General features: G+C 55.5%; 1 protein-coding gene across 4 annotated transcripts in view; it reads right to left on the bottom strand.

Moving 5' to 3' along the window:
• FOXP4 (forkhead box P4) overlaps positions 1-24,772 on the bottom strand; it is a 50,997-nt gene extending 26,225 nt beyond the window's left edge. For all 4 annotated transcript variants that reach the window (XM_087817386.1, XM_087817388.1, XM_087817387.1 and 1 more), the window contains exons 1-2: positions 24,688-24,772; positions 6,756-6,975 (exon numbers count right to left, since the gene is read on the bottom strand). In XM_087817386.1, coding sequence (XP_087673512.1) covers positions 6,756-6,959 — 204 coding nt within the window. In that variant the 5' untranslated portion in view covers positions 6,960-6,975; positions 24,688-24,772. The remainder of the gene's footprint in view (positions 1-6,755; positions 6,976-24,687) is intronic.
• Positions 24,773-26,241: the final 1,469 nt, after the last annotated feature.

The raw sequence follows: 26,241 nt of genomic DNA, 5'->3' as shown, positions 1-26,241 counted from the left end.
AATTCCGGTTTAATTTGGATTGTGGTGAGGCGTAGTCAAAATAAACAAACGCCAAAGTTCTTTTGTCTGTACCTAGCTAACTACGGCAAAATTGGGGTCTAAGTTATCTTGATAATTTCAACTGAAGTCTGGCTAGATTTAGGGGAGAGGGCACTAGAAAGGTGTTTGGAGGTACTGGCCCATCCCAAATCTGAAGAGCAGGCCCAGAAAAGCAAATCGCTTGTCCCCCCAGGGCCACAGTATGACTTTCTATTCACTTATCAGTCATTCGGCAAGTATTTATGAAGCCCCAAAGGGCACTGGCTCAATCCTAGACTCTGTGGGCTCAGTGTATTTGTTTAATGGGCTCACATTCTCTCGGATGAGATAGACACTAAAACAGAAACCAGCAAGCTATGAGATGGTGGTGAGCGTTACAGAGGCTGGCTAGCTACTCGGGCTGTGTGGCTGGGGGATCCTCTCTGAGACGTTTAGAATGAGGAAGCAGTTCTTCCGGGGGAGAGTGTGCTTGGTGGAGGAAAGAGCTGGTGCGGGAGCCCTGCGGTGGAATAAGCCTGGAGATGCCTCACGCATGGTCAGTGGCCTGGACAGAGTCCCAGAGGTGAGCAGGGACCAAACCACACAGGGACAGTGGTGTTTGTTTTTTACTGATCCTCACCCAAGGACATACCTATAGAGAGCAAGAGGGGGAGCGAGGAGAGAAACATCAATGTGAGAGAGAAACATTGATTAGCTGCCCTCCGCATGTGCCTCAGCTGGGTACTGAACCCGAAGCCCAGGTGGGTGCCCTGATCAGGAATCAAACTGGCAACCTTTGGGCGCACAGGACGAAGCTCAACCAACTGAGCCACTCTGGCCGGGCAGGGACAATGTTCTTTAATTTCATTCTACACTTGAGGAAAAAATGCTGGAGGATTTTAAATAAGTAAATATAAGGAATTAAGGAACTGATGTAAATTCCTAACCTGCAGTAGTAAACAGTCGGTGCCTAATAAGTACTTGTTGATTTGAATTAAACAAAAAAACATCTCCCCATCCACTCTTCAAAATGCAACTCCTCCGGGAAACCAGAGTGAAGGGACTGTGTGCAGGGAGAGGTCAGAGGTCAGTGGTCCCAACCATAAGGGGTACTGACCACGGGAGATCTAGGTTCTCCACCAGCCAGGCTTTGTCCTACAGCACAGACATAAAAATGAAATTACGCAGAGGAGGGGGGCAAAGAGGGTGGGGGAGTGGAGACCATAAAACCCCTGAAGTGATTCTACACCTTTTTCCCTTGGAAAAAAAAAAGCTTTTTGGAAAAGGCTGTAAATTTTTTTTACACCAACCTCGTAAAAATGACATTGGCGCATTCTCAAATTAGAACCATTAAAATGAAAACCAGCAACGCATAGATACCGACAGGCCCACGTGGGTGGGAGAGGCAAGGCCTGGGTGCACAGCCTGCTTTCGGGGCCCCTTACCCGCCAAGCGTCTTGGAAATGCCTCGCCTCAAAGGACCAGGCCTCTGCTGCCTGGAGATGGGAACAGACCAATGGACTCAACAGCACCAAAAAGGGACAGGCGCTCCTCAGAGGCTCCTCCGTGCTCTCCCTCCCCTGCGCCCCGAGGGGCAGCCTTAGCACCCAGGGTGAGCCAGCGTGGCCCATGCAGCCCCTCTGGCCCAGACCAGCTGAGTAGGGGTGCTGGGGGAGGCAGGGCCTGAGAGTCTGGGTGTCTGGGAAGAGGCTGGAATGGTGCGGGGAGTGGTGGTGGCAGGGTGGCAGCCCTGCACTTCCCCGTGACCTCCCTGGCTGCTCTCCACCTCCCAGATGGGTGCTCCTATCTGTGGAGTCCTCAGGAAGCGGGCTTAAGGATGTCTGGGTTCAGAGCCGCCAGGAGCCCAGCTGCTACCCTCACACTAGGCACCTCTGCAGGGGGTAGGATTTAGCATGGGGCGGCGGGGCATGCCCTGCCCTTCTCAGAATAAAGGTGCTCCCCTAGGAGAAATACCAGCTCAGGCACAGAGGAGCTGCCCTGGGATGAAGCCCTCCCCACTTCAACCCTTCACCCTCCGGAGAGGACACATTCAACCCTCCCTTTCCCCAGTCCCCACACTCCTGAGTGGTAAGGTTAAAAACTTTGGCATAAAAGGGGGATTAGAGAGGAGAGAAAACTCAGAGGTCTCAGAATTTCGTATCGGGAGGAAGGCTGGGTTGACTCCTTTCTGGTCCCAAAAGAGCAGGGGCCTGGGAACCCTTTGCCAGCCTTGGGCCCTCTCTTCTACCTTCCCCTCCCTCTTCCTGGAACTCCCTCCCAGGGAAACTTCCCTTTCCCTTGCACTGGGAGGTAGACACAGGAAACAGTGGTCTTTGCCTGAGTAACCCAGGATGGGTACAAAAAGGGGGTAGTTAAGGCCCTCTCCCCAGCTGGTCCTCTCACACCCAGCCCCCCACTCACCTACCCCCCTTCCCAGGCAGAGCAGGGAGAGAACTTTCTAAGCACCACCCTGCAGCTGCAGGAGAGAGGGGAATTCACTGATATGAAGTTTCTAAGTCTCCCCTCTGGGGAGTCCGGGCCCCAAAGCTCCCTCCAGGCCCCCAGCACGTCCTGGAGAAGGGACTCGTTCTATGGGAAGGAGAGAAAAGGAAAGAAGGTGTAGAACCACATATGAAAGAGCAGAATCTGGGGCATGAGAGTGGGAGTCCCACAGACTGAAGAAGTGGGCCCAGACCTAAAACTAAAGACAACTGCAGACAATGTGTGTGTGGGGGTGCTAATTCACCTTTGAGGCCTCCCCTTTCCACCCCATCCCCCTAAGTAGCTTGGGCAGAGGAGAGCCAGATGGGGAAGGAAAACAAAAATCTCTTCCATTCTTTTCCCACTCACCCAATTCCCTGACCCCCCCATCTCTTTGGAGGGGGGTGAGTTAAAAGCCCATTAAAGTACAGAGCCCCCCCCCAACCCTTTTGAATCTCCTCACAGGATGTGACAGGGTGGGATTTGGCCCGGTTGCCACAGCAACTGCAGTAGGAGTTCCCAGACGCTAAGCAACCCTCCTGTGACCCTCGCTGACCTGTCACCCCCACAACCTGAGGACAATAGGAGTGCAGCTCACGGCTCTGGAGGCCCAGGAGGCCCAGGACGCCTTTCAGCGCAGCGGCCAGCAGCTCCGCCAGCCCCCACTGGGCCTGCTCAGCCCTCCTGCCCTAAGTCCAGCTCTCCTGGGCCAGAGTGCCCAGTCTGGCCCCCAAGACCTGCCCAGGCCCTCTACTTCTCAAAACCTGTCACACTTTTCTGGGCTCTTAATGCCCCCTAACAGAGAGCCCAAAGGGTCTTCATGCAGTTCCTATATGAACATTTTCACACGGGTGAAATCAGATTAGGATAAAATGCAAGAGCAACCTGCAAAGAAAAAGCCATCAGTGGGGAACTATGGGGGGGGGGAGATGAGGAAGGACTCTGCCTTGATGGAGGAAGGGGACTGATGGGCAGCTGGCATGTGTGCTGGGTCCAGGGTATCCTTTAACAGCAGCTAGGGAATCACCAACTCCAGCTGGCCCACAGGGTCCCCCAGCAAACTAAGGTGCAGTGCCTGCCTGCTGAATGAACGCGCGCCAAGGCCTGCCCCCCGCCCCCCGCCTGTTTCTCAGGGTGGATTCTCCATGAGAGTGAGACTGGAGACTCAGTGAAAGCCCAGGGGCAGAGTGGACGTGGCATGGCTCTGTCACTCGCCGATGAGGGTGCTGGGAGCGGGGAGTGGGAAGCTGGGGCCTTGACTGCTGCAATGGGGCAGCCAGCCAGGGACCCTCTCTCCATCAGAGGGGCCTGGCAGCCAAGCTATGTCACCCCCGCCCCCACCCCAGCCTGTCTAAACAAGCTCGGGCCTGCTGTTGCATGGAAACAGGCGCCTGCTCTTACTCCGAAGTGACGTGGCTGCCCTCTTCAGCACTGTTTGTTTCAGCCTAAAGTCCTGTCACCAGTCTGACTTCTGACTCGCCCTGTTTATCTCTCTCTCTCCCCTCTGTCAACTCATTACTCCCAAAGGCCAAGCTTGCATTTCCAGGATTTGTTTACCCAGAGCAGAGGGACAGGGACCAACAGACAGAGGACAGAGGGAGAGGGGCTTGGAGGCACTAGAGGAAGGACCAGTGCACCGCCCACAGACTCCCCGACCTCAACCTCCTTCCTCTGGAGTGGCTACTTAGGGACAGTGGACAGTGCTGCTTCTGTTTGTTTGTTTTAAGAGACTTTTGGCTTGGGAATGGAGTGCTCTCAATCACCCATCAACAGACATTTATTTAGCACCTACTATGTTGCAGGCCTTGCTCCCTCCATTTCCTGCAGGGGACTGCGTGAGTGGCAGGAGCAAAAAGGAGGCTGTGCTGAGCCCTGAACTAGGAACTGGGAGACCTGAGGTCTAGCTGCAGCCTTTACCATGTCACATGGACAAGTCAGTGCCACCTCTTGCTGCCCCCTCAGTTGTGAAATGGGGATAATATCCGCAATTAAATGACACAACCTATGTGAAAGACCCAAAGCACCAAACAGACACGGGCATTTGTTTGTTTGAAGGACTTCCTGGTTGGGATTGAGAGGGAGGAGAGCCCAACGAGCCAGGCTTTCTTTCCTATAGTTGGTTTAGCCCACGAATAGTTAGGAACATTTGTTGTTGGGGGGCCAGAAAGTGTTACCCCTGAAACGTCCCCCCAAACTTCACTCACATATATTGGGGGGTGGAAGGAGGGCCTGCAGGCAGGTTTCATTTTTAATTGAAAATTTTGTATTTTTAATTTTGCAGGGCTCTTTTCATAGTTTGGAGCCAACAAAACCTTTTTAAGTCTCAAATATTTTCCTTGGCCTCAGGCACTACGCCCATAGTGAGCCCAAATGGATAAAACAGCCCTGCGCCTGCCTCCAAATCTCCACCCCAGTTTATTTGTGAAACAGATATAGGATTTTCCAGGACTTTGGGATATTCCCCAAAACAAACAGGAATTACTGGAACATGGAATATAGATGGTAAAGCACAGCGTGTGTGCAGAATGGAGTAACCTGATCAGTACAGACAGTGCCCCCCACGCATCTCCCCTACATCCAGATATGTGTTCAGTCTTCACTTTAAACAATTTTAAAAGACATTCCGTTTCAGTATTTCTCCTGCCCACCTCTCGCACCACCCCCAATTCAAAATTTCTCACTGCTGTCTGCATGGAAGTGTGGGAGAGAAAGCTGGCCGTGCAAAATGGGTGGCCTTAGAGCCCTCTGGTGGGGTGTGCTTTGTCATTATTTTGATAAAGGGTAGGATTCTGCCCTTTGACCTCTGTCCCCAGTAGATGGCACAGGCGCTGTGAGTCTCTCCCCCAGAGATCCTGCTTAGGAAGGCTTGGGAGATGCCAGAAAACTCCCAAGGACCATCTCCTGGGGAATGGAGACAGTCCCTTTCCACCCAAGCCGCCACTGCTTGTAAGAGGAAGTGATTTTTAAAGGCCTTGGTTCCGTTCACACCCACACCCCAAGTGCACAGGGGTTTCACACCCAAACTGCATCTGATCCTAACAACCCTGCACTTCAGGCACCAAGGAGGCCAAGGCTCAGCAAGGCCCCAGACTTGGCCAAGGTCACACGAAGGGGCAGGCTAGGACTAACCGGGGTTTGTTCCATCCCTGTGTTAGTACTGGCTGACCAGCTCAGGGCAGGGTGCCCAGCTTCTGACCAGGATCCTTCCAGTCTGACCTCCGGCTCCAAGGCAAGGCAAGTGGTGGGAAAGGGCCCCCTAGGGGCTATGGAGTGGGGGGAGGAGCCCCAGAGTAAATCTGGGAGACAGCATGACTGCGATGTACACATGTCAGCCCGTGTGCGTAAGGCAGGGGTGGGGATGCGGGCCCGAGGGGCAGGCAGGACCTGAATTTTCCTTATTCCCAGCAGAGCCCCCAAGGGCTAGTGCCGCCAGCAGTGGTTCAAGGAGCAGGGAGTCAAATAAGCAAAGGAGAATCTCAAGGCCAGGGCTGGCTGGGCTGGTTCTCCTGAACTTGTCAAGCACGATTCTTACTGTTTCCAAAGTGGGGCTGGGGCCTGGGGCCCCTGTTCTGTCATCACCCAACCAGGCTCCCCACCCTAGGGCCCCTTGATCAGCAGAAAGGCTCATCTTGAACTCCTGAACTCTGCAGTGAAGGGTGGGAAGGATGGAGGGGAAGACTGAAAAATGGATGCAGACAGGGGTTCCCAGTCTGAGCCCTAAAAATGGAGGCCTGCCTTTGCCTCTAGCTCTTGGTCTTTTCCCAGCAGCTTTGGCCTCTGGTGGCTGGAAGTTTAATCTCTCTGCAGCTTGGGCCAGAGGGCCCAGGTAGAGATTGGGGACGGGGGTATTTTACAATACAAGTAAAGTGGACATACCCTATGTGCATGGCCCCATTGCCCTAATGAACACACTTCTAAAGGGAGGGTCTCCTTCCCCCAACCCTGTGTGCAGGAGAGCCAGGCGCCAGTCCATCCAAGGCATACACCCCTCAGGCCTGCCTCCCTGGTCTGTCTGTCCTGGCGGGCATTTCTGAAACTGTTCAAAGCTCCTTGATCTCAGGAGGACCCCAGTCTCATTTCTTTCTCTTGAAAGCACAGCTCTCCCCCTGTGTTAAGGTGGCCCCTAGAATGGGAAGGCGCAGAGGGAGTCCCTAGAGGCTGGACCTTCCCAAGAATGTTAAAGTAAAGCTGGTGACCAGGATGGAGTGGTGTGCCCCTCTCCCTGTCCCCAGCGGAGGAGGGGCGCCAGCTCCTACCTGTTGCTGCTGGAAGTGCAGCAGATCCGCAGGGCTCATCTCGCCGTTGCTGTCTGCGCCCGCCACTGTGTCCCTGCCCGCGCTGCCTCCAGCAGTGCCTGCAGCCCCAGCACCGCCGCCATCAGCCTGCCCTGAGAGGCTGCCCACGCCGTTCTGACCAGAGGGGGCTGACCTGATTGTCTCCGAGGCAGATTCCACCATCATGTCGCTCTACTGGGACCTGGAGGGGAGGAGAGACATGGGGAAGGGGCTGAGGCTCCAGAATGGGCAGGGCAGGTGCCAGCAACCAATGCCCCTCAACACCCCTACCCACACCAATACCCCCACCCCAGTCCTGGGGTGTCTTCCCTTCAGCTTCCTGGGGACTGCTCCTGGGACCCCTCTTGGGGTACAGCCTCCCCCAAGGCCCAGGTAAGGGGCACCTCCAGACTGCAGCTGCTCCCTCCCCCAACTTTTCCTCAACTTGATTTCAAGACAACCTCTGCAGGGCAAAGGGGGCGAAGTGCTGCCTCCCCCCCCCCCCCCCAAATCTGTTCTGGCCTCTCCCTCCAGGCCAGGGCATGGGGGGGGCGCGGGGATGTGAGAGGGGAGGGGCGAGGGTTCTGCAAGGACTTAAAAGCAGATGAGCTCTTCACTGGGACTCACTATATCGCCTCTTCCCCTTTGGCACAAATACCTGTAATGGCCGCTGCGCCTATAGATGGGGAGTTCCCCAGAGCAGGGGCCTCCTTAGTCTTTCCCCAGGGCCCAGAGGCTTTAATCAATGTTTGTTCCACAGCAAAAATGGTTGCCATTTGCCCAGCACCCACTGGGAGCCAGACACAGCTCGGTGGAGCTGTGCAGTGAAGGCGGAGTGGTCCGCCTCTGACCTGCCGCTCAAAGCTGCAGTCTACGGGGTGGCCAAAAGTAGACACTCGATTATCTTTTGTCTCTACATGATTCCTAATCACAGGAATTGTGAGGTTTTTTTTATCACCCTGATTTAACAGATGGGACAGCTGAGGGTCCAGAGTTGGGGGATTTACAGGGGCAGAGTCAAGACCTGAATCCCATGCCGTCTCCCTCCCACCTGCCTCCCAAGGAGCGGTGGAAACATCCCCGCAGAAAGAGAGGGGGGTGTTGGGCCGTGTGAAGGGTCGTGAGGCCTGAGCAGGCCTGAGCTTCCTTCTTTTACACCTTATGGAGGTCCCACTGTCTCTGGGGCTTCTATACACACTGTGATGGGGCAACCTTAGCATGAGCTCTTCTCAAAGTCGGAGACGTCTCCAACTATCCTCCTAAGTCCCTTGAGAGACACATGGATGTCAGGAAAACAGGACGTGGCTGGTATCCACCACTGATCTTCAACATGTCTTTTTAAAATATATATGTTTTTATTGACTTGAGAGAGAAAGAAAGGAAGAGGGAGAAGAGAGAGAGACACACACACATCAATGAGAGAGAGAAGGGTCCATCGGCTGCCTCCCACACACACCCCGATCTGGGGACTGAACCCGCAACCTGGGCATGTGCCCCGACCGGGAACTGAACCGGTGATCTTTCGGTGCACAATACGGTGTGGAACCAACTGAACCACACCGGCCAGGCCTTCAACACATGCCTCCTAGAGTCCTGTAAGGAGTACATAAAACAGCACATACAAACCACCTAGGAGAGTAAGCTTCAATCTAGCCCTTTTTCGTCTGTGGAATTTGTAAGGGAGAAGACTGAGGCTCAGAGAGGTCAAAGACGGCCCAGGTCACACAGAGGTCAAGGGGCAGAAGCCACGGGAGCAGCTAGTGGCGTCAGGGGAAGTCAGCCAGTGTTTTTTCCTCCCTTCTTGATTCCCTTTTGGCCTAAGCAGACCCCACAAACACATGGTTTCCCTGACCCAAAACGTGAACAAGGGCCTTGCAGGTAGCAGATTAGAGAATCTGCTGGAAGAGACTGGGTTATTTCTCTGCTTCCTCCTCAAAATGGCAGCTCCCAAGAGTACCGCTCTCCTGCCCCCAAATTCTCTCCTTGCACCACAGGGAGAACTCTTTCCCCTCACTCACTGGGCCACATGCTGTTTTCTCCCTGCTGGAAGCAGAACCAGTGGAAGTGAAGGTATTGGGGGGTGGGACAAAGAGCTGCTAGGAGTCCATGAGGAGCCCACCAATTCACATGTGTGCCACATTCCTTCTCTTAAGGCCCCTCTCCATCGGTGACTTTGGGTGTCTCTTAGTGGACCTGTGTGGCTGCCCACGTGAACCTGTGCTGCTGGAGTGTCCCATGTTTGCGCATTTCTCTCTGTTCCCCCACCCCAGCTGCAGCTCCCACTCCTGGGTCCTGAGGAGCTGGGCCAGGGGCGAGGGCGAGGGCGAGGTTGGAGGCGATGGTTCGGAAGAGATTGAGCACTCGGTCTCAGGCCTTAATGGCTGTGTCAGCCAGAGGGCCAGTGGCTGCCACATGATGGATGGGGTGGGCGCCATCCTCCACCCGCCCGAGCACAGGGCTCCAAACCCCCTTCCCCCAACCACCCACCCCGATCCCTCCCAGCAGCCGACAGAGCACCTTCCCCCACTCCAGCCTGGGCCCCAGCTACAAGAGGGGGGTGGGGAGACAGCAGGGGCCCTCTCTAGTCTCCCTCTCCCCCAACACTGGCCCTGCTGGGGGTGGAGAGCAGCTGCCTGCCCTGATTCCAAGTCTAGCTTCTCAGAGATCTGAGAACTCTGGGCCCCAGGGGACAAAGACCAGAGCCTCAGGGGTGTGTGTGCACAGGAGAAAGGAAAGAGAATCCAGCAGTTACTTTCCTGGGGTAAGAATGAGTGCCCCGCTTCCAACACTCACACACATACACACACCATAAAGTTGTAGCTCAGACAGCAAGTTTGGAGAAAGGGGGAAAAAAGTAGCATGGAAACAGAGATGTCCCTTTCTTTACTTTTTTTAATGGGGGGGTACATAGCGACACCCAGTGAACAACATAATTGCTGCAATGTGGCGTGTAATAATAGCTATTCAAGGGCCGATCATTCATATTAAACAGGGTGAAGCAAGCCTCTCATTTGCATGCTTGAGATTATATGCATTTGAAAAGTCATTTCCGCAGGGTGTATGAATGGCATTAATTCCCCTGTGGCACGCTCTGCCCCCTCCTAGGAATTTTACCTCCTTCCAAGCTCCAGCCAGCCCACCAACACCCACTGAAACCTGCATGGCTGATGCTCCCAGGCAATCTCCGAACCCTCACCTATGTCCTGGGACACAGGCCCTCTGAGGATGAGCACATCGGCGGCCTCAGACCTCCTGCCCACCTCTCCACAGGGTGTTGCAATAGCACTGGGGTGTTCCCTGCACTGTGGGTGAGCATGCTCTGGGTGCCTGGGCCCTGCCTGCCAGGGTTGGGATGGGATAGGGTGCTGGAGGTAGGCCTTGATATCAGTGCCCTGTAAGTCCAAGGGTGTGGGGCGTAGCAGAGGAAGCTGGTGTCCATGAGAATGTTGACCGTCTAGAGGAGAAGGAAGTGGCCTGGGTGTCAGGCAGCCATAGCTCAGCCACAGCCAGCTGTGAATACTTGGCCTTCCTCCTTTTCTGAGTCTCAGCTTCCCCACTCTCCATGGAGAGATGGTCTTGAAGGCCTCTTCTGACTTGGAAGCTCCAGGAGTGAAATTCCCTGGTCCAGCACGTGGACATGAAGCCACACTGTTCTAGTGGCTGGAAGGAGCCAGCGAGGGTCCACTTGAGTCACAGCTGTGGTTCCTTTCTCAAAGGGCTCTACTCAATGTAGGCTTGAGCTTCCTTCAGGCACTTGGGGGGGGGTCCCTTCATTCTGCCCTTCCACCTCTCTCCTTATGCTCCGCACCCAGCCACCCATTTCCTCAGCAAGGAGCAGCTGAACATTCACAGAAGACAAGGAGAGAAGCTCTGGGAATTAGACTACCTGCTTTCAAGTCACTATCCTTTACCCAAGTTAATGGGTTGTTCTTTGCTGCCTTTATACAAAAAGTATAGGGGGGATTAGGTTTTTCTAGGATTCAATAAATTGAGGCCCTCGCCCCCCCACTCCAGTCTTCCCAGGTCCCTCTGCTACCACCTGTTGGGGAGTTATTTCAGGTGGTCTAGGATTTCTGTCTGGGTCTCTGACCCCGCCCTTAGACAGGTCCTAGTCTCCCTTCCGTGCAGGGTTCCCCTTAGGGAGCCAGGGCACCTCAGAGCCTTGGGCCTGGCCCCGAAGCTCCTGCAGACGCCCTGGCCTTCAGAGGGAAGGAAGCTGGGTCAAAGCCGCAGCCGCCTCTTCCGCCCTGGGGGAGTCTGCGGGCGCTGGGGCTCCCACTTCCCCAGAGGCTCCTGGCCCTTCTAAGAACCCCGCAGGGCGCGCAGTAGGGGGCCCCTCGGAACTCCTCTGGTCCTCCTAGTCCCCTCCCTGGCCCTAAGTGATGAGTTCCACTTACCTTGGGACCAAAGGGACGACCCAAGGGCTAGGGTGCTTTCGGGGGAGGGGAAAAAAGATGGGGAGTCCTACACATGGAGAAACCTTTGTGCCTTTTCCGCGGCCCATATGGTGTTAAGAGATATTAATTACCGTAGCTTTTTAATTAACAATCGCTTAATCTGAGCCATAACATTTGCCACGACACCCTGCGCCTCACCGCGAACCCGCGCCGCCCGCCCTGCTAACTCATCAATTAATTTTTATTGACGTTTTCTTCCCCAAACAGGCACAATACCAGGGTTTTCCAATTAACACCTCCGCGATCTCTAATTAGTGCAATTAACAGACTGATGGATGCCTGGAGTTCACCCGTGGAGGGAGGGGCGGGAGGGGCGGGGCAGCCCACAGCGCGCTCTCCGGGCGAGTGGAGCCAGGCGCGCACGTGCACGCGCGCAGCTGCAAGGGGCGCACCCCCAGTTCTTTGGGAAGCATGGAGGATGAGGGTGTGACTACAGGTAACCTGTACCCAGAGCAATGGTGGTGGTTTGAGTTGAAATTAGGAGCCCTCCAGAAAAGAAACCTATGATCTAGCTGTGGAGCTGGTTGAAAGCCCAGGCGAGACTAGAAGTTGGAAAACCTGGCATCTAGCAGCCCCAGCTTTATCACCAACTTGCTGTGCGACTTGGGCCAAGTTAACTCCCTGCTTCTCTCCTCTGGATATTGGGGAAAACTGGACTAGATGTAGCTATTTATAATGTATACCCCTATCAACTGCCAAAAAAAGACTGGGCAGCAGACTGCCATAAAAGACAGATAAAGATTCTTAAAATATATTACCATGGGGTGGTAGGAAGGGAGAGTAAATGGACTAAAACCTTAAGCCAGAGAATGTCAAACTTAAGCGCATCAGAATCACCTTGGAGAGCTTGTTAAAACACAGACTGCTGGGCCCCAGGCCTGGAGTTTGATTCAACAGGTCTGGAGTGGGCCTGAGAACTGTCATTTTAAAAAGTTCCCAGGTGATGCTGATACTGCTTGCCCAAGGCAACGGGGCTCCAAGGACCAGTACTGACTAGTTACGGGCCTCCTGATGGCCAAAACCAGGTGATCCATCTCCAAGGCTACTCATTTATTCAACATGGATTGGGTGCCTAATTAAGCCAAGCCTTGAGGATCTATTTACAGGAAATTGAAAAGGGACCCCTGCCTTATACAGGCTTACAAAACTCAAAGAAGCCAGTACAGCCCTGGCCGGTTAGTTCAGTTTGTTAGAGTATCGACCCAATACACCAAGGTTGTGGGTTCGATCCCTGGTCAGGGCACATACAAGAACCAACAAATGATGCATAAATAAGTGGAACAAATTGATGTTTCTCTTTCCCTAAAATCAAGTACCGCCCCCCCCCAAAAAAAAACCCAGTGCAGTAGTATCCTAAATGCTTTGAGGGCAACTGGTAATAATGGGGGTCTATTCCCCCTCCTTTTTTTTTCTCTGAGTAAACCTAGCATTTTAAAGTTTAGCCACTAGTAGTTTGGGCTGTGAACAAAGTCATTTTACTCTCTTCCAATGGCTGGCCAGGAGCATATTTCACCAGCAGTGACCCTTCATCCATTCATTGGTTCACAAATCTTTAAGCACCTACAGTGTGCCAGGCTCTGTGTATGCAGACCTGAACAGACCAGGACATAGGCCCTGCTCTCCTGAAGCTTATGCTTCCGGGGGTTGGTGACAAATAAGGACACCAGTAAGTAGATACGCTCAAATAAAATAAATTCTATTAAATGTGAGTACAGAGAATAAACAGAGGGTTCTAATTTAAACGGAGAGGGCAGGGCAGGCCTTCTTTTTGAGGAAATGGCATTTATGCTTAGAAATGAAGGGTAAGAAGGTACTGGCCAGGCAGTGTCCACTCAACACAGGAGAAACTGCATATGCAAAAGCCCTTACTTTACACAAGCTTGCCAGTTTTAAGACTTTTTCAGGGCACACATGTGGGTACCACATAGAACAGAGCATGAATTTGTCACATATTTTCTTTCTCTTTTCCTTTTCCTTTCTTTCTAGCTATCCTGCGATCAGATCTTACTTGTGTCAAGGGACATAAAGCAGAGGGCTTTTCAGAACAGTAAGTACTGGCCTTACAAGTAACTGAACGATGCCTCCCAATCTGTCATCCAAAGTCCCAGGCACCCCCATTCAGCTCAGGCCCCAAAGGCCCACTGCCTGCAGGCTGCCAGGTGAGGGGAGGGCTCAGGAAGCAGCCTCTCTTGGCCTTCCTTAGCCAGCCACTCATTTGCCATCCTACCTGCTGCCCCTTCTCTGGTCTCTCATTACCTTTGTAATGAGAGCACTGAGCAGTGAGGTCACCAGTCTGAGCCTTGGGTTCCTTATTTGTCATATGGGGCTAATACCAATAAACCTTCCTTTCAGGGGAGCTCTGGTGTCAAAACACATTGTGTGACGGTGTTCAGGAAAGCATGGTTACTATAATTATGGGGGCCCAGGAGATCCTGCTACAACCCAAGTCTCAGTGGGCTATAGTTTAAAACTGACCCCAGCCCTTGGTTCAGCACTTGAGGAAAATGAAGCAGGACCCGAGGGTTAGAATGTCTCTACGGCTCCAAAAGAGGACCCCAAACCAGAGCAGGGTCATGAGTGACAGGACTATTTAGCTTTCTGAGCAGGCCAGTGGCTCTCCCCAAGCAGATGGGGCCCCCTGAGTCCCAGAAGCAGCTTATCCCTCTCCAACCCCTGCCTGCCTTGTACTTGGGGACTCTCCCTTGTGTGGGTTGGAGGCTAGCACCCTAAGCTTCCTCTCTACTCCCACTTCTCCTGACATTCTCCCTAAATGACACCCTAGGAGCTACCTGTCTCAACTCTAGGGCCCATCTAAGGAGTCTTCTTAGCACAAAATGTCAGGGCGTGAGGAGCTCAGTGCAGGTGGCAGGTGAGGACAGTCTCTCTCAAAGGCTGCAACAGGCGGCTTTGGAAGGTGGGCCACATCCTGTGCTGTCGGTTCCAGGTTCTCTCCCAAGTTTCAAATAACTATTTTCTAATCATAAAAGTAAAAACATCTTGGTAGAAATTTTCGAAGAAAAAATAAAAGAAACAGTGCCCATAATTCTACCACCCAGGGAGCTAGCCCTGTGGCTCCGCCCCTTCCAGTCAGTCCACTTTCACTCTCTTTCAGCTTATAAACATTTAAAAAGTGAAACTGGGGTCATAATCTGTACGTGGTTTGAATTTTCCTATTTTTCCACTCACCACTTACTATCATAACCATTTCCACATGACATCAAATATTTTAAGCAACAGTTTTTAGTGGTCACATAGTTGCTCGAATGGGCTGCGTGTTCCAGAATTGATTTAGCCAATCCCCGAGAGCTGGACATCCAGACCGTTCCCTAGGTCTTTACTATGACTCTGCAATAAACACCCTATGCGAACAGAACACACTACATTTCCGATTATTTACTTAGCGTATGCGTTTGAAAGGCAGAATTGCATATTGTTAAGGCTCTTGATACATTTATTCCCTAACTGATGTCATAAAAGTTGTACCAGTTTTGCTCTCCCTTCGGCAATGTGCCACGTCCCAGAAGACTCAAAAGTCACCCGGCTTTTTAGAGATTCACCTCCATTCTCATCCTCAGAAGATTCTCAGATCCTGCATAAGGCATTCAAAATCCAACACTACAGACCCTTTCAGATCTGGACAGGTTTACAAGGCACACAGCTGGGCAGTGGGCCTTTGCCTGCAACGGATACTGATTACTGAGGTCTGGGGCATACTAAGGTGAGTAAAACACAGTCCTTGCTCTTGGGTGCTTACACTTTGGTGGGGGAGAGAGACACATGGGCAAAAACAAGCGTTAGCAAAAATATCCAGACCTTCGCTCCAACCTGGGTCAATTAAATTGGACTGTTTGAGGAGTGGGACCCAGGAGTGGATAATTTAAAAAGCTTTCAAAGTATTCCAAATCTCAAGTGCAGCCAGGGTTGAGAACTCTTTCCTACACAACATACAGACTTTATAAGTGTTCTGTTCAATAGACTTTGGGGAGCTATGGGTGTGTAGAGGGAATGGGGATGCTCTGGGAAGGCTTCCTGTAGGAGGTAACTTCTGAGCTGAGTCATTAGGAAGTGAAGCCCAAGCACACAATTTGTGAATATATTTTATTCCTAATAATAACCATTCCACTCAGAGAGTCCTTGATAGTCCTTTCCCATACCCTATCCCCTCCTCTCTTCACACAGCCTAGCACTCACTTTGACAGATGAAGAAGGAACTACCCTTTGAAGATGTCTTGACAAAGCCACCTGGCTGCTAAGAGGCTGAGCCAAACTGAAACTCGGGTTCTTCCAATTCCCAAACCAGTGCTTCGGCCTCCCCCTCCCCCCCAAGAGGTGGCAAAGCCCTGAGGGTGGTGACTCTGGAATGTCCCTGGAATCTGAACCTTTCCTCACCACCTCCATCCCTCAGTTCACTTTCACTGGCTCCAGCCCCAAAATCCTCCCACCGGGCCCTAACAAGGTGGCCTCCTCAACACTCCTTCCTAGTACAATGACCAAAAGGAAAAATTAACAATAAGAAAAAAAAGAAAAAGAACCAAAGACCCCACTCCATCTCGTTAAGAAAGTAAACATAAGAGCCATCTAAGTGTCTAATTAAGCTTCTAATTAGTCCCTGCTTGTTACTAATGCAAATTAGATTACTCCGCTTAACTACAGCATGTCCACAACACCCTTGTTAATTGCGGCCTTTTGAAATTAAATTACTCCCTAATTAGCATATCAAAGCCATTGATTCGGAGCTGGGAAAGATGAGGGCAAGAGGAGCCGAATGCCAAGTTTGGTTAATCAGAGATGGCTAATTAAATAGTGCCGTCTTTTGTGGGGGGGCTGCTGGTTAAGGGATGGGGGCTACTCACCCATGGCTTGAGTAGCCATCTGGAGCCTGGTTCTGATAGTGCCCTTGGAATGGGGGGGGGGGCTCCTGCGGACACAGGAGGGGCTCCAGCCAGCTTGGGCCAGATCACTGGGACTGGCCCTCCCTGGGGCCCTGGCTGCTCTGGCCAGCCTGCCTGACATGCCCTGGCCCTTCCCTTTGTCTCTGCAATAATATCTAGGTACGGTTTTCACAGAGATCTTGGGTACCAACTTAGGGCAATCCAAAACGCATCCACATCTGAATATGCAAGCTTCAGCATCCTCCCACATCTCTTTCTCCCTGTTCCAAGATGAGTTCCGAAAGGGTGACCTCTGCCCAGTTCTTACAGAGTCCCAACCTGTGCTTCTATTCTTAGAAGAAAGTCTCCCCAACCCACAACAAAAAGTACGTAAATTTGGGACAGGCTAGAGGGATTGATTCACTTGGACAGGGATGGGCTGGTTTCAGCATGGAACAGGCCCCTATAATTCTCTCCATGGTAAAAAGAAAGAAAAACAACTATAGACCACCACCCGTTCTTAAAAAGCTGTGTGAGAATCAGGTTGGGTCAGGAAATGTCCTTAACCTTTAAAAGACGGCATTTAAAAGACAGCATCATACAAACTCCATATATTTTCCAGGATCAACTATACAAATAATGGTTTCTTTCCTTTTGCCTGTAAAAAAGAATGTATATGCTTAGGTTTCGGAGTATTTAAAGGTCTCCTCTGAGCTCCTGTACAGGCCCCACATTCGACAGGTGAAATCTCCATGACAGTTGCTAACCAAAATGCCCCCAGGGGCTAGGCTGGTCACCTAGGAGGCCAAGGGAGAAATGGGGGGCACTCGATCCCAGTCTATCCTTAACCACATAGAAATGTAGGCTCAGTGTTGACAGTGTGTGGATTTTTAAAAAGGAGCCAAGTGGGGATGTTTATGTGAAATTTACCATTGTAATAAATTTTGTGTGGGTCAACAAAACTCATAAGGGGTGAACTTAGTCAATTTGTGACCTCAGCCCTTACGGCCAGCATTCCAGAGGGTTCCAGTTACCTGTGTGACCCTGGACAAGTTATATCACCTCTTTGGGCCTGGGTCCTTCACCTATCAAATGAGAGTAATAAATAACACTATTGGAACAAGGAGGTATGTGAACTGGGAAAGCACAGTTCCTCATTCAGGGACTGGTGACCACCTAGTTCTACTCTATACCTGCCACAATCTCCTCCCAGACTGGAATGTCTTCTAGAACCTTCCTCCTCCGTCTTCCATGCAGGAGGCAGAATCTGGGCTCCCAAGTGTCCTTGGAAATGCTGAGGGCTTGATTCTGCAGATGCCTGACCTGGCTGCTAGGCAGCTAGGAGGTACCACACACCTGTGCCCTCCCCCCAACATTTAACCGATTAGCCCTGGCAAGGGCAACAGCTCCTAAATGTCTCATCTAGAAAACATAGGACTCTCACAAAAATCCTGCCGGCGGACAGGTCCCTAGCCTGGTCCTTCAGTGTCCCCTTTCCCCAGCTAGGGTGTGTGCGTGTGTGAAGGGGAGGCTCTTTGGAGTCTGTCCCCAGACCTGCTTCCCCCAGTCTTGCTCTCCAAGTTTCTGAGCAGCAGCCCCTGCAGCACACAGGGTCAGGGTCAGGGTCAGGGTCAGGGTCAGGGTCAGGGTCAGGGTCAGGGTCAGGGCTAAATTCCCAGGGGTGAGGTTCTGTTGACTTAAGGATCAAACAGGGCCCAGGGGAGAGGAAGGGTGAATCGCAGGCAGTGCCCAGCCCATGGGTCTTCATCCAAATCGATTGGGAAAAGGGGCCCAATAGCAGTGGTTTTTATATTAGAAAATATGTGAAATTAAAAGCAAGGCAGAAAGAGAGAAATGGGGAGGGGGAGAGGCTGTCCTGGTGTGAGGGGGGAGGGCGGAAAGCGGCACACAAGGGCCGAGCGAAGCCGCCTGGCTGAGCTCTCTCTCCCAACGAGATTCAATTAATTGATAACAAGAGGCATCAAATTAATTTCTGGAGGATGTGAGATTCTGATGAAGGGAAATCTCTTCGATGGGGATCCGGCGGGAGGGGTCGGCTAGCGCCCCTTTAATCAGGCTGCGCTGCCTAATTGGGGAGGAGGAGACTTGCGTGGGCCACGGGGTCACGCGCCCCGAGCCCCTTTCCAGATACATCGCGGAGGCCGAGGGCTCCGGCCGCGGCGGGACAAAGGGGACGCGCGCCCAGACCTTCGCGACGGCGACGCCCGGGGCTGGGCCGCAGGAAGGGGCCGGGGAGGGGGCGAGTGGCTGCTCCGTCGCCAACTGTGCAGAAAGGAAAACCCAGGCCCCGAGAGGGAACGGACGTGCCTAAGGTCGCGGAGCGAATGGGGAAGTGGGTGCGGCGCCGACCGTGCCCCTCCCGGGTCACCCGAAGCCCAGACTCGCGCAGGGACCCCCAGCGCAGCGGGCAGCCGACGGCGCGGGAGACCCTGCGCGCGGCCAAAGGCAGAGGCCACGCAGTCCCGCCGCCCCTCTTCCAGTGGCCCCGGCCCCCCCCCCCCCCGGCAGGGTCGTCCGTGGCATTTTCTCACGGCCTCTGTGGGTTCAGGTGTCAGGATCCAGGAGCCTCGCGCCCGTCGCCGCTGCGCTCGCGGAGGCGCAGGGAACCGGGGCGGGCCAGCAGCCCGCAGCGAGCGCTCAGCTCGGGGAGAACCGCCGCCCCGGCTCCCGGGGGAACCCGGAGGCTTCCGAAAGGAGGGGTTCTCCGGTGCCGCCGACTCCGCACCCTCAACACCTCCCGCCGACCTTCCGACGCTCCTCTAGAGACGCGCAAGCCTCCGGGAGCTACGGGGGTCTCTCCGCTCAGGGCTTTGCTCCCCGACCGGTCACGGCCGCCGCCACTCCCTCCGTCCCCTGCAAACCCCCACATTCCCATCTCCCAAAATTTCTGCCCAGCCGCAAGTGCCCTTTCCTTCCAGGGTGCAGACGTACATCTGCCTGAGGAACCCTTGAAGAAATATACCGGTCCCTTCTTCTGGACCAACTTCTTTTAGGGATGGGTCTCCTGGAAGTGTGGGCTTCGCTGGGGAACCTCCCGGTCCAGGAAACAAGAACAGAGACCTCCGCCCCTCACCCGCCCACGCGCCCGTGTTCCCCACACAGCCCAGCCCTCCAGAGGGCCCCCCGGGGCAGCGCGGGCGTCCTGTCCCGGCTGGGGAGGGTCAGCGCCGGAGCCCCACTCCAGTGGCGCACTGGGGCACCTGCTCCATCTCTAATTTCTCCAAGTTTTAGCCAGCCACCCCGTAGTAAAGCTCTTCGCCCAAAGCTCACAGGGCCACTGCGCACACTAAGCTCCACGATGTTTGTGGAATGAAGAGGAGACCCCGTCCCATTCCCTGCGCCACCCTGACGTCCAGAGGCCATCACTTGTCTCTCCTTCGCTGTCGTGGGAATTCTGGGTAAGTTCTTCCTGCCCACCCTGCATACCTTGGACAAACGCCAGAGTCACTATTCTACACACCCCGCTTTGTTAAATGTCTGAGGAAAACCCACCATCTCGGGCCCCCACCCACCTGCCTTTGCACGGTAGCCCAGGTGCCATAAGAAACGACAAGAGGGAGAGACAGTATTTACCCCTGTCCTGCAGGACCAATGGTCCCACTCACCCTCAGGTCCCCGCTGGGAGGCTCCAGTTGGGCAGAGGGTGGGGCCCCCAGGGAGGTTGGCAGAGCTGCTGAGATTGGGAGCACAGGTCGAATGAATATGGCCAGGGCTAGGGAGAGGAAAGATGCAAGGCTGCACTGGAGGGAGGGACAGCCCAGCAAAGGCAAAGACCCCCCCCCCCCCGAAAGTTAGGAGGGAGTCCTGGGACAGGAATCAAGGGAAGGGAGGGCGTCCTGGGGCTCAGGCCAGGATGGCTTCCTAGAGGCACTGGAAGCTTTGACTCCGTGGCCCAGCTCCTGCGGCCCTTTCCAAATGTGCACCTATTGTGCTAAGGGCTCTTGACGTCTAGCTCAAGTGTGCCCTGAGTCCAGGCTCCACGTGGGGCCCCCTCAGGGCCACCCACTGCATCACCATTGCACGGCAAGCCACAAGGTTTGGAGTAGTTTCCAGCTCTGATCCCAGCATGGCGGGACTGGCAGTGGAAAGAGGTATGCATTTTCCTTTCCGAAGAGAATCCAGGAAGGCAATCCTGAAAGAGCCAGCAAGTTCAGGCTTAAGGGAAGTTTCTTTTTGCTCTTTTGAGATGATCCATCCAAAGGCAGGTACCAAACTGATCTGAGACTGGCTGCCAGACTTGTATTCCATGAGGTTGTGACGCTAGGGTTTCAAACCAGAGTAGTCTCTCTTTTTGGAGAGGTGGTGCTGCCAGCCAGCCATTTTCTCTCCTCTGTGTTCTGGGGAACTATCCCTCCCACTTTTATTTTTCTCCACAAACACCTTAGGCCTGGGAGAGAGGGGACAACTGCACATTCCAGGGTCATGGCCAGAGGGGTGGCCTATATCTGAGCTTGCGAAGGGAGGGGGAAGGGGTCCTCCCCTTCCCTTTCTCCCTCCCCCGCCAGCAAAGTCTCAAGCCCCACTGTTGCACTGGGAGTTAGGAGTGCCACATTTTAGTCCCTGCTCTAACACTGACTAGCTGTGCACCCTCAGTCAAGTTGCTTCTCTCGGGGCTACATCTTCACACACCATAAAATGGAGTATTCAGTCCATCATGTGGCCTTGGCAGTGCTGGGACTCTAATAATAAAAGCTACCTCTTGGTCAGCACTACCATGTGCCAGGCACTGTGCTAGGTACTTTACATCTGCTCTCCCATTCAACTCCCAAATGGGCTCTAAATGGGTATTATTGACCTACTTTACATGTAAGAAGACTGAGGTTCCAAGAGCTTAATTAAGTTCCCCAGAGTCCTATCACTACCAGCAAGTTCCAAAGCCTTTTCCATTCTGACCCATGTTCTGCCTTGGGGAGGCCCGAGTTCCTGGCCCTGGGTTCCAGAGTTCTGGAACCTAGCGAGAGTAAGGCATTTCAGCCAAAGGAGCCTCGGAATCCTATTACAAATGTTACCTGCCCTGCCTTGGTCTGGGAAGCTCCAAGAGTTAGTTGTAAGATCATGAAGGGGAACTATGCCAAGCTCCTTGGGTAAAGAAATGCTTATTTTGCAGTTTGGACTATTAGAAAAGTAAAGACATTGTGCCTGCGTGGGATAAAGAGTGGAGGGGCCTGCATTTAGGCTGGAGAGAGAAAAACCACCAAGGCAGTGGGGCTTTGATGAGTTAGGATGTAGGTAAGGAGAGTGCAGCTCCAGGTATGGCAGAGCAGGGAAGCCTTCTTGGGGAGATGACCCCTTCCTCCCCTTGCACCTCACACCTCTCTTCTAAAACAGACACCCTGCCTTGGCTTGGTTGGCTCGGTGGTTCAGTGGTTAGAGTGTCGGTCCATACACCAAAGGGTCGCAGGTTTGAATTCTGGTCAAGGACACATGCCTGGGTTGCAGGTGCGATCCCCAGCCCCGGGTGGGAGGGGTGCAGGAAGCAACCAATCAATGTGTCTCTCTAACATCATGTTTCTTTCTCTCTCTCTCTCTCCCCCCCCCTCCACTCTCTCTAAAAATCAATGGGGAAAAAAAATATCCTCAGGTGAGGATTAATCATAATAAATACACAAGACAGGCACCCTGCTCCCACCTTCCTCTCCCTATGTGATATCTTATGTGTCTCTCCTACCCTGACAATGCGAGGTCCAGAGAGCAGACCCTAGCCTTCACTGCTTGGGCGCTCTAGTGCCCAGCCTGGTACCTGCCCAAACAGAGTAGGGGCTCAGCAAACATTTGGGGAATCACTGGATCAAAGGAAGCCCCCCCAAGTCCCCCTGCTTTTCTCCCCTACTAAGGAAGAGGTATGTTTGGAGTAGGAGCCCAGCAGGATATGCACATTCCTGGCAAGAAGGGACCTACCTGCCAGCAGCCAGAAAGGAAGTTTCTGGCCAGAGGCGGAGGAAAGGGGGTGGGGGTGTCCAGGTGTAAGAAAGGCACCTACACAGAAAAAAAAATACAGCGGCAGGTCCTTCTGTAAGCTGGGCCCAACCTGCCCTGCCCGGGCATTCCCCAGCATTGCTGTCAGGCCTTTCTCTCCCTAGGGCTCAGGGGTTCCCCAACTCCATAACTCCTGGGAAGCCTGCCCAGGACTGGGAGGACAGAAAACCCCACCCAGGGGCCCAGCCCTCAGTGCCAGGAGAGAAGGCTCCCATGGTCTCCCACAACTTAGGACCAAGGCTGGGGCCAGGGCAAAGTAGTGATCTAGTGATTGAAGGGTCCAGAAGGAATGATTCAGATCTTGGTGGGGCCCTTGGTATGTATGGGGGACAGGGCACCCACAGTGCCACTTCCTCCCCATGCCACTTTGTCCCACTGACCAGAGTGGGAGTGATACCAGATGGGGAGCCCCCCACCAGGCACAGCCCTGCTTTTGGGAGACTTAAATCTACTGTGCGGTGCAGAGCAAGCTGTCCAGGTTGCTCACAGCAGTTCTCAGCCCTTCCTCCTGTCTGCCAGGTGACAAAGAGCCCCAGAGCCCCGGCAAGACAAAGTTTCTCAAGTTTAAAACAAACAAACAAACAAAAAAACACAAGCCTCCAAACTTCCCCTTCCCAGCAGTGGCCTGGGTTGGGCAGGGGTTGTCTGAGGCAAGTGACTCTCCTTCCCCAACCTGGGCAGGGACGGCCCTGCCTTCTGCCCTTTGGGGCCCCTACACCCGCACAACGGCTCAATAGGACCGTGAGGGGCTTGAAATGCCCACCATCCACAGGGTTCAGTCCCCACTCTCCAAGGAAAGTGAGTTCCTGGGTTCCAGTTCTCAGTGTGCTGGTTTCCATGACCAAGTTCCATGGGACTGGTTAGACCCTCGGGAGGCTGCAGGCCGCACAGAGCACCCCACTGCTGCTGCTTTCGGGGTGGGAGCAGCGGGCACCCGGCCCAGCCTCAGGCCCCAACCTCGGTTGCCCCTCAAGCTTCACTCCCACGGCCCTCAATCCCAGACCCAACACAGCTCACTGTGGGACAGTCCAGGCAGGGGCTTTCAAACGTGTGAAGATGCTGAAGTCCAAGTAAAAACCCGCATTGGCCAAAGTGCTCCTGGGCTTTTTTAGGAATCATGGGGAGGCCAGTTTCAGACTCCGGCTTGCTCAGCCGTCCCCCACCCCCAAGTCCAGCTCCAGGCTCCGAGGTCAACCAGCGGGGAGACCCGGAGCTGGGGTGCCAGACGCGCGGTGATCTCCAGACGCCCTAAAGCCCAGGCGCCGAGCGAGGGAGGAAATCGGCCAAGCCGGGGTTGGAGAGACGAAGGTGCGGGGGCCGGGCCAGGTGCTCTCCGAGCTGGGGCGCTCCTCCGCGATCCCCTCCCCTCTTCTCCCAACCTAGAGCGTCCGAGTGGGGTGCCTGCGTGTTCACGAGGTCGCCCCAGTTGGAGAGAAGGAATCTGCAACCCTCAGGGCCGCAGCCTCAGAATCCGCGTCCCACGAAATCACACGGTCCTTCGCCGGGGAGGCCGGGACCCCATGTCGCTCAGGGCGCCCCACCTTCTAACATAACAGGCTCTGCCGGGGCTCAGTCCAAGTTAGTTTGTTTGGTGTGAAAGGGGAGCCCCAGGCTGGAGCGGGGCTGCCTGCGGGTCAGAGAGAGGTGCCTGTGGGGGGCTGTCCGAAGGAGACACCACAGTCCTCAGCCCGGATGGAGGTCCCGCTGGTCACTCCGGGGCACTTTCCCGGTGGCCTCCGAACCCGGCCGCCCCCCGCACGCGGTGAGGCAGGGGCTCTCCTCGGATGGGGTGAATAAAGGTATCGGCCTGATCGGTCCCCGGCTCCACAAAGAGCGCACAAAATCACAGGGGTGGGTTCCAAGGGCTCTCAAGTCCCCCAGAAGTTTTCCCCTCTGTCTCCGAGCTGACGGAGGAACGGGGGGGAGGAAAGAGACTGGCCCCGCAACCTCCCAGGCGCGACCCCAGCAAAACGAGTCCCGCTCCGCACCCGAGGCGACGCGGCCGTTAGGACCGCAGCCCCCCATCTGCCTCGGCCAGTCGTGGGGAGTCCTGGGCAGGCTGGGGCTGGGGAAACTCACTTCCCCACTTCCCTCCCCAGCTCAGGAAAGTCGGGGCCGGGAAGTATTCTTTGTCTGACTCGGGGCGGGCGGGGGTGTCGCGCCCCCTTACACCCCATTCCCAGCGGTCAGGCCGGGAGGGGGCGGAGCCCGGATTCTTGGGGAAGGGCGGGCCTCGGTAGCCCTTTCCAGCACCCCCTCCGGCCGACCTCCGGCTGCCCCCCCCCCCCCCGCCGCCGCCGCCGCCGCCGCCGCGCCGGAGCCCCCACCTGTTCCCAACGCGGCTTGGGGCCGCGAGGGCCCGGCCCCGGGCGGGGTGTCGCGGCTGCGCGGGGTCAGGGCGCAGCAGCCGGCCCTGGCTGGAACAAAGTGTGCCGGCCTGGGCCCGGCTCCTCCCGGCGCGGCTCCGGCGGGCAGTTTGCAAACACAAAGTGAGCCAGGGAGCGGGCGAGAGAGTGCGCGAGCTCGGGAGTTGGTCTGGTCGCCGGCCCAGCCCCCACCCCTCGTCCCCAGGCTCAGCCCGCCACCTACCTGTCCGGCCCGGCCGCTCCGTGCGGGCTCCGGCCCGTCAGCCCGCGCGGGGCATGGGGCTCGCTCGGGTCGCAGCCCGGGCCCGCCGCCGCCCGCTGGGGCTGCCCCTCCGCGCCGCCCAGCGCCGCGCAGCTCCGGAGCGTCCTCCCTCCGCGCCGCGCCGCGCCTGCCGCCGCGCGCCCTAGCCCCGCCGGGGCATCGCACTTTGTGGGCAGCTCGGCTGGCTCCGGCCGTGCTCCTCCTTCCCGGTCTTCCCGCGACGCTGGTTCGCTCGCTCCGGCTCCGGGGCTCCGGGACCCCGGCGTCCCCGCCCCCGGCCCAGCCCTGGTTCCGGCCCGGGCTCCTCCCCGCCGCGCCGCCGCCGCCTGCGCCGCGCCCTCCTCGCAGGATGGGGGCTCCGTCCGGGCCGCCGGTCGCACTGTCCGGTCCGCAGGGGCGACCGGCTCCGGACTCCGAGGGGCTGCGACTGAGCCCGGGCTGCGAGTGGCTGCGAGCGGGCGGTGCGCAGGCGGGGCGGGCGGAGGCGGGGAGGCGGGTGGAGGGGGAAGGAGGGAGCGCGCGGAGAGCCTGGGCGGAGGGAGGGAGCGAGCGAGCTAGCGGCGGAGGGAGGGAGGGGAGACCAACTTCTAGCGCTACCATAATTCGCCTAAAGCAGGTGCAGCAACTTTCACCAGGCTAGGCTGCCGGCCGGGAGCGGGAGAAGACCACGTGGACCAAACTTTAGGGGAAGAAAAGTGGGCACACCGGGAAAAGACGTGGGACTGCGGATCTGAAAAAGGGGGGAGGTGGAGAGACCCCAGGAATTCACCCTGGCCTCTTGAATGCTATGACGTGCTTGGCAAACCCCAGCCCTTCTCTGGAGCCTGGAGGCACGGCCAAGCCCTGCTCCCACATGGTTCGCTGGCTCCCGGCGGGCTGCGCTCGACGCGGGGAGTGGCCGGGGCCCCGGAGCCGGCGCCGGGTCCGTGCCCTTCCTCGCCTCGCTCCTGTTCTCCATTGCGCGGGGTTGGGGGTGGGGTTTCGAGCCGGGGTGTGGGGGGTTATGAGGAGGCTTCTTCAGGGCTTTGTGCACGGTCACCCCCGGCGATCGCTGCCTCCGTCTCCGGAAGGGGAATTTCCCTTGAAGTGCTCTGCGAACCGGCGAAGAAGGGGCCCAAAGCCGGATCCACGCGGCCTAGAGAAGTGCAAAGTAGAGTCAGTTAGACTGTAAACAGAACTCAACGTCATTTGCCCCGAGAACGGAGGGGATTGTGGTGGCGGCAGTGGTGTGTGTTTGGGTTGGGAGGGGGAAGTCCGGGTGAGGAAAGGCCCAGGATCCCAGGGGGCGGGCTGTGCTGGTAACAGATGCCCCACTTAGTGACCCGTGCCACCCTCCGCCACCCAAACACCTCCCATCCGGCGCTGTGTGTTGGGGCGGTCAGAGCTGGGGGAGGCCTCAGGGATCCTGGAGGAGTGCCCGGGACCAAGGGGGGACCCCACTGTGGGGTGGGGGCAAGAAGGCAGTGGCTCTTGAAGGCTGTCCTGGCCCAGATCACCGGAGCCCGGCGGGGGACG

Source organism: Miniopterus natalensis, chromosome 5, assembly GCF_054644295.1.
Source record: "Miniopterus natalensis isolate mMinNat1 chromosome 5, mMinNat1.hap1, whole genome shotgun sequence".
NCBI lineage: Eukaryota > Metazoa > Chordata > Mammalia > Chiroptera > Miniopteridae > Miniopterus > Miniopterus natalensis.
Note: the sequence above shows the minus strand (reverse complement) of the source record. Positions and strands in the feature narration are given on the sequence as shown.